Source organism: Carlito syrichta, unplaced genomic scaffold (assembly GCF_000164805.1).
Source record: "Carlito syrichta isolate Samal-C Ts95f unplaced genomic scaffold, Tarsius_syrichta-2.0.1 Scaffold98169, whole genome shotgun sequence".
Classification (NCBI taxonomy): Eukaryota; Metazoa; Chordata; class Mammalia; order Primates; family Tarsiidae; genus Carlito; species Carlito syrichta.
Window position 1 is genome coordinate 9152 of NW_007042265.1, and position 10396 is coordinate 19547.

Below are 10396 nucleotides of genomic sequence, written 5' to 3' on the forward strand. Positions count from 1 at the left end.
CCGGTCACCTGATGGGCTAATACTCACCTGGGGCCGGGCTTCTCTGAGTCCACCAGGCAGAAAGCTGACCAGCTCGAGTCTGCTGGCCACAGCTGACTCTGCCCAGTGTGTACTTGAACGTTTACACCCACCCTGCATTGTGATCATTCGAGAGGTCAGCTCACAGAGGTCACCAGACCGGCCCGGGGTCCCACAGCAGGGCTGGTGTGCCCCGTTTGTCCACTTGCCTCCACCCCCTCACCTCAGGAGCGGTCTCACCGGTGGGGTCAGCAGATCTGACCTCATGCCCCTTCGAGGGCCCCCCACCAGCCATCTGAGGCACCTGCAGGGACTCCCGGAGCTGAGTGAGGGGGTGGGGAACCCCCGGGAGAGGAAGCTGCTGACACAGAGGATTGAACAGAGCCCCGAACCTTTTTGTAGACTCTGCCTCATCCCAACGACAGGCCACTCTATGCCCGTTTCACAGACAACAGCCACAAGGCTCAGCGACGACCAGCAGCTTCCCCATGGTCACACAGCTCAGAGGGGCCAAACCAGCCCTCCGAGCCCCCAGGTCAGCCAGGACTGGCTCTGTCCACCACAGCCGGTCCTCAGCTCTATGCCTTGATTTCCTCATCTGCAGAATGGGGATTGTAGCAGTGATACCTGCAGGGCCGTGGCTCTGTGTCCTTCTTTTTCAACTTACTTTTTATTTTTTTGAGTCAAGGTCTCACTCTGTCGCCCAAGCTGGAGGGTAAACGGAACAATCACGGCCCCCCGCAGTCCCCACCTGCTGGGCTCAGGCAATCCTTCCTCCTCAACCTTCCCAGTCGCTGGAACAGGCACGCACTGCCACACCCGGCTCATTTTTTGACTTATTGTAGAGGTGAGGTCTCGCCGAGTTGCCCGGACAGGTCTCAAATCCCTGGGTTCAGGCAATCCTCTTGCCTCGGTCTCCCAAAGTGCTGGGATGACAGGCGTGAGCCACCGCGCCCGGCCTGTTTTCTTTCTTCAGCACGTCTTACTAGATGACCCTTCTGTATTTGTCTCCAATCTGTCCCCAACCCCTGCTGGGGCGCAAGTGGTGCCCTCTCCTCCCGGTTCCAGTTCCTGGGTTCCTCACTGTCTCCGTGTGAGTCTCTGTGGAGCCCTCCGAGGAAGTGCTCTGTCTATGCTGTTATTTTACTCTGACTCCTACTCCATGCATCTTCATGTACCTGACCAATCGAAGCGCATCTGGTGTCCTGTGGGTGAAGCCCAGCTCTGATGGACACGCAAGTGCCCTGGGAAGTGGCCAGGCCCGCCACCAAGGCCCCTTGTCGTTCCTGCCAGGTTGAAGTACCAGGGCCTCTGCCCCCCGGTCCCTCGCTCGGAGGAGGACTTCGACCCAGCAGCCAAGTTCCACATGGCTGCCGGCGTGCCCTACATACGGTAAAGGCCTGGGCCCCGTGGGCAGCGCCAGGCCTGAGCTTTGGGACTCGGGGCATGGGGACCGAGCCAAGGATTCTCAGGAAGGCCCCGCGTCCGAGGTGACCCAGCATCCCTGCTGGCCTCCTCCCGGGGGTCACACAGCCTTCTGGGGCTGTGCCCAGGAAAACTCTGAGACTTCACATCAGATCCTGTGCAGAGGGCAGAGCCGGGGGGAGTTTCCTTGCCAGAGGAGGCAGGCAGGAGGGAGGCCAGTGTCGCGCACTGTAGGTTCAGAAGGCTGAGGAAGGGGAGCCCCCACCCGGCCCGGCGGACTGGCCCAGGGAGCTTCTGCCAGCAGGGACGCTGACATGGGCCCTCGTGGCCACCGCACATCAGAGCCGCCTGGGCTCCACGCCTGGCCGCAGCTCCCCAGCCGCCCTTGCCTGTCTCTCCCCAGGTACTTCCTCAGCCTGGTGCTCCAGTTCCAGGTCCACGAGGCACTGTGCAAGGCCTCAGGCCACGGGGGCCCGCTGCACCAGTGCGACATCTACAACTCCAAGGTGGCGGGCAAGCTCCTAGGGTGAGAGTCTCCTCCCTTGCTCGTCCTCCGGGAATCCCTGCTTCAGGCCCCCTCTCCTCAGCCCCGGGCATGCTGGGCAGGGCTTCACTGAGCCTGTGTTCTAGCGGAAGTTCCTCCTCAAGTCAGACTGCTGTCTCTCCTATGTTAATCGAAGCCCATTTCCTCTTGTGTAGCTTCTTGTAGCACCGTTCAGTCCCTCCTGCTGACATACCTGTGTGCACACTCGCACACGCTGTGTGGTGAGTCAGCTGTCCCAGTCTTCTACCTGAACCCCCTTTTTCTTTCCTCAAAAAGCACAGCCCTGGCTGGGCTTGGTGGCTCAGCCTGTAACCCCAGCACGTTGGGAGGCCGAGGTAAGTGGATTGCCTGAGCCTGTGGGTTCATGACCAGCCCGGGCCACTTGGCGAGGTCTCGTCTCTACAATAAATCAAAAATTAGCCGGGCGTGGTAGCGCACGCCTGTAGTTCCAACTATTTGGATGGCTGAGGTGGATGGCCAGAGCCCATTAGGTCGACACTGGGGTGGTCATGGGCATGCCACTGAGCTCCAGCCTGGGTGATGGAATGAGACTCCAACTCAAAAAAAAAAAAAAAAGTGCAGCCCTGTCCCCCCAGCAGTGTGTGACGCACCCTGCTTCTCTCCCTGGAGCAGTCTGCTTCTCTCGCCTCTTCTTGGAGGTACCTGGTTACTTTTGCACCAGCCTCTTGGCATGTCCTGGTCCACTCTGACCCATCAGTCTTTTCCCCTGCAGCTGGTATTTAGCTCATCTCTTCCGTGGTAGGTGAAATAGGGTCCGAGCACTTAATTCACAGACTCCAACACCAGAAGTTCAAGTTATAAAAAGGAGAGGTTTTTATTAGTCAAGAGCCAGGCTGGCGGCCACTTGCCTGCTGGATATGCCAGTCCCACAGAAGAGGCCCTGATGAGCTGTAGGGACTTGCTTAAGAAAGGCTAAACCACACTGAGACGTTTCAAGTGGGCTAAACTGCAACATCCTGGAGGCCTAGGTACCTTTCAAGCAATGCAAGCGTGGCTCACAGAAGTGAAAAAAAAGCTGTTAGACAGTTTAACCTAGCCAGCAAGTGCTGTTGCCAGTTTCCAGGAAGGGAACCTTTTAGCTGTGCAAAGGCTGAGTACATGTTTAGCCTAATTTTTGACATTGTAGATGTCTTTTTAAGCCCCCTTCCACAGTAGGGGACTGAACTGCAGCTGTGACACTCTGCCCGCCAGGGCTAGGCTCTCTGAGGAGCACCTGATGCCGTCACACTAGCAGTTCTGAGCTCTGCAGAGCAGATGTGAGGATCTGCTGTTGACACATGATGAAGCGGAAGGAGAGGGGGCGGCATGGTTGTGTGTCGTCTAGCAAGAAGCACAGCTAGGCTGCAGATCCAGCACCCAGGGCTCTCCCCTGTATGTGCATCAGCCACAGGACATGCCCCGTGAGGACAAAGCCAGGCCCTCAGGCTCCCAGCCGGGCATACCAGCTCTGAGGTGTGGACCCTTTCCCCACTGCATCTCCACTGATTTCAACAGGACTGTTCTCCTCGCTGGTCAAGGTCATCTCAAATTTTATTCCTGGCTAGAATATTCCAGAGGATTAACACTGACACATAATTCAGAATCCTTTGCTGATTTAATGAGCTTATTTGTGACTCCCCCGTGCAGTCTGTCCATGAGCACCGGGCCAGCTGGGCCGGCAGGACTGACCCCTGGGCTTTGCTCCTGGGGAGGGCATCTGGCGGGGCTGGTGTCTCCTGCGTCCACTTGCTGTCCTAACCTGTCACACCACAGGGCTTCATTCCTGTCGACCACCCAGGTCTGGGCCTTTCTGAATGCAAGGCCTTCTCTCAGCTCTCTGCCTCCCAGCCTCTGGCTGTCCATCACTTATTCATCCAGCAAACATTTACTTGAGCCCATGTGCATCTGGCAGGGACATGGGTCACGGAGTAAGTAAATTCCCTCATGCAAGAAAGGGAGCTGGGTGCAGTGGCTCACACCTGTCGTCCCAGCACTTTGGGAGGCTGAGGTGAGAGGATTACCTGAGTCCAGGGGGTCGAGACCAGCCTGGCCAACTTGGCGAGACCTCATCTCTACAATAAATCAAAAAATTAGCCGGGCATGGTGGGGTATGCCTGTGCTTCCAGCTACTTGGAAGGCTGAGGCAGAAAGATTTGCCTTAGCTCAGGAGGTCAAGCTGTGGTGGCTGTGAGCGTGCCACTGCACTCCAGCCTGGGCAGCAGAGTGAGACTCTGACTTAGGAAGGAAGGAAGGAAGGAAGGAAAAGAGAGAGAAAGGGCCATGGTGAACCTGCAGAGAGAGTTGGGGGGTCATGCCAGGGGACTGAGGAGGGACCCAGTCCCCAGATGCCGGCATGCAAGAGACAGACGTCTGCTTTCCTTTCAGCAGCTCGGATTCCCCCGCCCTTCATCCCACCTACTGGGGATCACTTGACCTCAGGCATCTCCCACCTCTTGGCCCACCCCACTCAGGGTACACAAGTTTCCCAGGCCTGATTCGCACCAGAGCACTTGACCCGTTGGGCATGTCTCATCAGCACCACTCGGTTCTCCTACGCCACATCCCTTGGATGACCCTGGGCTCCAGGCTTCGGACCTTGAGCACAGTTTTCTGGGCAGTGGGGAAGAGGACCACGTCTGGAGAGGGAATGTCCCGAGAGCCGCAGGTCCCAGGATGTGGTCTGGGGTGGGGCTGGGGCCGTGCTTGCTGGGAGAGGGGAAGGGGCTTGGCTGTTGTTCTGCCTGCCCCTGTTGTTCTTCGAACTTGACTGGGCCACTTTCGTCTTCCAAGTTGGTTTTTACTTGTAACGGCTAGGGATTCGCGGCCAGGATTGTGACACGGCCATGCGTGTGGTGGGGGAGCGCCCAGCTCCTGGGCGGTGAGTGTGGCTTTCCAGCCCCCGTCCCCTGCCTGCCCTTGGGCCCCCGTGTGTGGGATCTCTGTCTGTCTCCCGCATATGCCAGCATCTGGCTCCCGTTTCTGAGTGAGCACATGCAGCATCTGTCTTGCTGTTGCTGGTACCTCACCGGGACGGTGGTCTCCAGCCATATCCGTGTCGCTGAAAAGGACACGATTTCGCTGACTTTCGAGCCATCCTCCTAAATGTCACGGCCCTGCCAGGCCCCATGCTGGCTCTGCTGGGAACGGAGGGCTGAACTGGACCTGACCTAAGTCCCCAAAGTCCCCGGCCTGGGCTGGCCAGCTGTAGTGGGCCTGGCTTCACCCCCAGGTCTCCAAGGCAGGACCCAGGGACTGCCTCTGCAGCTCTTGGGTCTCATGTGCTGCCCACATGAGCCGTGGGCCAGGCTCTGGTCAAGCACCTGTCCCACCCAGACTGAAGGACGTTTCTAAACAGGTAGAGTCTCAGCAGTCAAAGCTTTTCGCCTAAACGTTCCAGGCCCTTCCTCCTCCCTGGAGCCGGCAGCTGGCACAATCCTCTCACCCGGAGCTAGTCATGACGGTTCTTTTCCGATGGTTTCTGTCCAGGCCCCACTGACCTCAGTCTTCATGCCTGCTTCCTTCTTCGTGATTGTTCAGCCGTGCGTGTGTGCCATGGCAGATGCCGTGTGTGTCTTTGCAAGCCACAGAGCCCCCTTCCTTGAGACGTGACCTAATCCTCATCACCGTGAAGGCCAGGCGTTCATGGCGCCCACTTTCCTGATGAGGAAACGAAGACCAAACTGTCTGCCTGAGGTCCTGTGGACCATAGCAGCACGGCTAGCTTGGTCTTGAACCCGGGTCCTGCTTGTCTAGACCCCAGACGGTGGCTCTCTCCTAGTCAGGGCAGGGAACAACACAGCCCAACTCTGCCTTGTGGGGACCCAGGCTTGGGCACAGCCTGTGCCCCACTAGGAGAGCCAGGCAGGACCCAGCACCTGCCCTAAGCACTGGCTGTGCCTTGACACCACTGACATGTGTTCAACACTGCAGGGGTGTCCAGCACTCTCACACGTTTGATTTCCCAAATCCTCCCAGAACCCCCGTGAGGCCAGAAGGGCTGAAGGGCTGCCACCCGTTACCGATACAGGGCCGCTGCCCGGAAACCGTGTCCCAAGACTCTGTGCCTTTTTGAGCCCAGAAAGATAATAATCACCACAGCAGTACTGGTGGTAATAATCCTCACAGTGGTTCTAGTGCTAGTAATAATATTGCGGTGCTAGGCTAGTAATGATACTCAATGGTAGTAATACTAATAATAAGGATGGACACAGTGGCTCATGCCTATAATCCCAGCACTTTGGGAGGTAGAGGTAAGAGGACTGTCTGAGCCCAGGGGTTCAAGACCAGTCTGAGCAACATGGCGAGACCTTGTCTCTACAGTAAAAAAAATAAAAATAAAAAAAAATTAGCTGGGCATGGTGGCACACACCTGTGGTTCCAGCTACTTGGAAGGCTGAGGGGGAAGGATCTCCTGAGCCCAGGAAGTTGAGGCTGCGATGGCCATGAGCATGCCACTGCACTCTAGCCTGGGTGATAGAGTGAGACTCTGACTCAAAAAATAAATAAGTAGTGCCTGTGTACTGTCCTCCCAGCCCTGTGCCTATGCAACTGTTGCAATGACCCTTAGAGGCAGGAACCGTTGCTATCTCCGTTTCATGGAGATGGTAACTGGTTAAGTTACTGGCCCAAGGTCCCACAGCCGACAAGTGACAGAGCTGAGATTCAAACCCAAGTGAGTCTCATGTCAAAGCGTGTGTCCATCACGCCATGTGCTGTGGGCAGATGCTGGCTAGCCAAGCCTGGGGCTGGAGCGGGACACCTTGAGCGGTCCCGGCAGCACCAGCCGATGCCCCCACACAGCGCCCATTCCCCAGGGATACTCTGAAGTTGGGCTCGAGCAAGCCCTGGCCTGAGGTCCTGGAGAAGCTGACTGGGCAGTCCGAGGTGTCTACAAAGGCCTTCCTGACCTACTTCGAGCCCCTGCTGAACTGGCTGGTGACCGAGAATGTGCAGCACGGGGACATTCTGGGCTGGCCGGACTTCAGCTGTTACTTTGAAGGTTTGTTCCTCTGACCCGGTCCTGGCTCTGGGCCTGCCCCGCCCTGCCTGGACCACCCTGAATCCCCGGCTCACTGAGGACCTGCCTTGGACCAGAGGGCACTGCTGCTGTGACCCTGTCCGTGCCAGGCCTGGGGCAGCTTCAGCTACGGCCACAGCCTGTGCTGCAGGCCCGGTCAGTGGCCTCCATGTGTGCGCCCAGTCAGGCTGCCAGGCTGGTACGGGGCAGAGGGCAACGTTTTGCCCCCTGGCCCTCACATGGACGGGTGAGTGGCCCTACTGTGCCCCTCTCGGCCGCCGCCTCCTCCGCCTCCTCCTCACCCTCCTCCCAGGGCCATGCCCTCCCCTGCGGCTTGGAAGGCCAATGCCTAAGGCTGACTGGGGACCAGTGGCCACCAGGCCCCTAGCAGCCCCGGGAGCCCCAGGGCTCCCACCCCAGTGCCACCTGCTCTACAGGACACCCGTGTCCTCCACAGACACAGGCAGGGCGACGTTCCTGAGTCTGGAGCTGGACCCCGAGCAGGCCAAGCTTGGGCAGTGGCTGCTGCTGGCCCTGGGCTCTGTGCTGTTTCTGGTGGTCCTGGGGCTGGCCTGCAGGCTCTACTTCCTGGAGAGGCAGCCCCTGGCCCCCGACAGCGACACCCTCAGCCCGCAGCCCCGTGCCTACTTCCTGGGCAAGGCCATGGAGCCCCACCAGGCTGCCCACAGGCAGTGGCTGCTGCTGGGTCTGTGCCTGGCGCTGCTGCTCGGCTGTGTCAGCCTGGCCATCTGGGCCTCCAGGCGGCACGGCAGGCGGCCACCGTGGATGGGCGCCGAATGGTGGAGCGGGGACTAGACATCGGCAAGACAGGTGAGGCTGGGAACAACGGGGCTAGAGGGGAGGACAGCCCGTGTGCATGGTGCCCAGCGCAGCTGCAGCAGAGCTGAGTGCGTGTGACGCTGCAATTGTGTGTCTGCAGACTCACACACGTGGGACTGTGTGCACAGGTGATGGCTCCGCGCGATTCCATGCGAGCCTGGGGTTCGTAGCCAGCCTCTCCCCCAGCAGCTCAGGAACCGTGGTTTCAGGGACCCAGGCTGTCCCGCCAAGCAGCCATACCCCACATCATGCCCGGGACTGGCTCTCTACGTGGTCTTGTTCTCTTCAAGGGCCTGGCTGAGGGCCTCGGCGGGGCTTGCTGTGGGAGGAGTCCCCATCCTGGATAGGAAAAACTCCTCTTTCATCCACATGTAAAATGTGCCCAAGAGAGCCCAACATTCCTTTATGAATCACCGGGGCCCAGTTTGTGAGTGCTGTGCTCTGCACACCAGCCAGCGCACCTCTCTGGTCCGCTGGCCTGCCCTGTGTTAGGCCGCCAAGCCCAGCCCCACAGAGCCCTCCGCCGGCCACCAAGAGGCAAAGAGCCTCGCGCACTGCTGGCAGCACACCCTGCCCAACCTGGGCCCTCCCAAATGGAGACAGTGGGCAGCTGGGCATCGAGCCAGGCTTGATTAATGATTGGCTTTTTTAATATTTAAAGAAAGCTCATCTCCAGCCATTCCGCTCCAGAGATGGCCTCGTTCAACACACACACCTGCTGCCTGGCCTGTTGCCTGGGAGCCGGCAGAGGGCAAACGGCACCTTTTCAGGCCCCATGGGGGTGGAGAGGGAAGTCAGGACAGCACTGCGGGAGTGTACTTGGGAAATTCGTACTCTGGGACCGAGGCTGGGGAAAGGGCAGAAAGGCATCTGCTCTGTCCCTCCCGGCTCTTTCTCTCCAGCCGGGCTTGAGCATGCCACTCCTGATCTTTGGGGACTTGCTGAGTCTGAAGTGAGGTCCCAGAGGCTCCCGGGTAGCCTGGGAGTCAGTGCCTGTCAGAGAGTCAGGGAGACGTGGAGGGAAGAGGCTAGCCACAGCACAGAGGCACCAGGACTGCAGGCGAGCCCGGGGAGGAGGACCAGGATAGCACCAGCCCTCTCTGGATTAGGACTCTGAGTCCAAAGGAAGGGACTCGGGGCCAGAAAGGCCAGGCGGGATCTCCACGGGCCCTGCCTCTGCCTGGATTTCGAGAGGTCTTCCCGAGTTCTGGCTGGCCCCAGAGTCCACAGCACTCCCATTTGATGACCCTGTCACTGCTCTTATTCTTCTGTGCCACGATGCCCTTATCTGTCCCCATTCCTAGTCATCAGCTCTGTCAGGAGCGTGCCCCGGTGACACAGCTATAGTCATGGCACACAAAGGGGACTTGGCAGGTGTTGGAGTGGGTCACTGGGTGAATGAGTGTCCCAGGCACTGAGCTCGTGAGAAGCAGCCTCTCACTGTGTCCACAGCCAGCCTGCTCCCTCGACAGGAGCAGTCAGGATACCTCTGCCGCCAGGAGGCCACACTTGCAGCCTGCCCACCCCTCAGCTACAGAGGCCCATGAGGCCCCCACCCAGCCTGGTGTCTGCACGGCAAAGGCACACCCAGCCCCAGCCTCCCAGCCTCTCACCTGGACTCCAGCAAAACCCCACTGAGCCTCCCCGTCCAGCCTCCTTCCCCACCCACCACTGTGAAGTGACTCACCAGAATCTTTCCCTCATGTCTAACTGCTAAGAACATGGCTGTTCGTCCATTAAACCTAGACATTCAAAGTGGCATCTGAGGGTCTTTTCTCCAAACGCACCTCTACCACCCCTGGCCCAGCCCCTCTGAAGGGATGCACCCCCCCCACCTCGGCCTGAGGTGCACCCCCCATTTGAATGCATCCCCTCCGAGGCCTGGCTCAAAACCGGCCACGGAACCCTCTGCAAAACGCCAAGCCCAACGAGAGGCTCAGGGAAGTGCGGCTGCCTTCTGCTCACCCTCTCCAAGAAGCCGCCTCAGCAAGCCTCACCTGCCCCCATCCGCTGCCTCCGGTGTGTTCACTTTCGGTCAGTACACAAACACTTACCAGTGGTCACTTGCCATTAGGTGGTTTTACGTCTGTTCTCCCCTCAAGCCGTGCCTGTGTGCTAAGAGCTCTGGGGCCTCCGAGGACGGCACCTGACTGCATGTTTCTTTGCACTCCCACCCCGTCCTCCCAGGACCAGGCCCTGGCGGGGCTTGCCACCAGGAGCGCTGTGCGGGACCAGGGTCTCTGCGCGAGGGCACATGCTCAGGGCAGCCGAGGGGCCTCACGGCGCCATCGCCTGGGTCAGGCCCAGCTGTTCCACCCGGAGGAGTGCCTCCAGCAAAAGGCCACCCGAGGCCCCTGACGACCGCTTCTGCGGCCCCCTCCCTTGCCTGGGAGCGCTGCACTGCCCTCTCGCCCTGGGAGGGGGTCTGAGAGGTGCTGAGGCCACTGGCCGCCCAGACAAGAGCGGAGGCTCCCTGGGGAAGCTTTGCCCCGGTCCGTCACCCTCGGGATGCAGGGCCCTGCCTCTCGGAACGCGGGGCCCAGAGGCATTGC

General features: G+C 59.4%; 2 protein-coding genes across 2 annotated transcripts in view; both read left to right on the forward strand.

Moving 5' to 3' along the window:
• LOC103265660 (angiotensin-converting enzyme) overlaps window positions 1-7820 on the forward strand; it is a gene marked incomplete at its 5' end in the record, with an annotated part of 12019 nt that extends 4199 nt beyond the window's left edge. The window contains 4 exons of the mRNA XM_008063317.2: window positions 1312-1410; window positions 1847-1969; window positions 6802-6986; window positions 7462-7820. Coding sequence (XP_008061508.2) covers window positions 1312-1410; window positions 1847-1969; window positions 6802-6986; window positions 7462-7820 — 766 coding nt within the window. The remainder of the gene's footprint in view (window positions 1-1311; window positions 1411-1846; window positions 1970-6801; window positions 6987-7461) is intronic.
• A 2278-nt stretch (window positions 7821-10098) lies between these two features.
• LOC103265669 (potassium voltage-gated channel subfamily H member 6-like) overlaps window positions 10099-10396 on the forward strand; it is a 12015-nt gene continuing 11717 nt past the window's right edge. Inside the window, exon 1 of the mRNA XM_021714979.1 lies at window positions 10099-10276. Coding sequence (XP_021570654.1) covers window positions 10099-10276 — 178 coding nt within the window. The remainder of the gene's footprint in view (window positions 10277-10396) is intronic.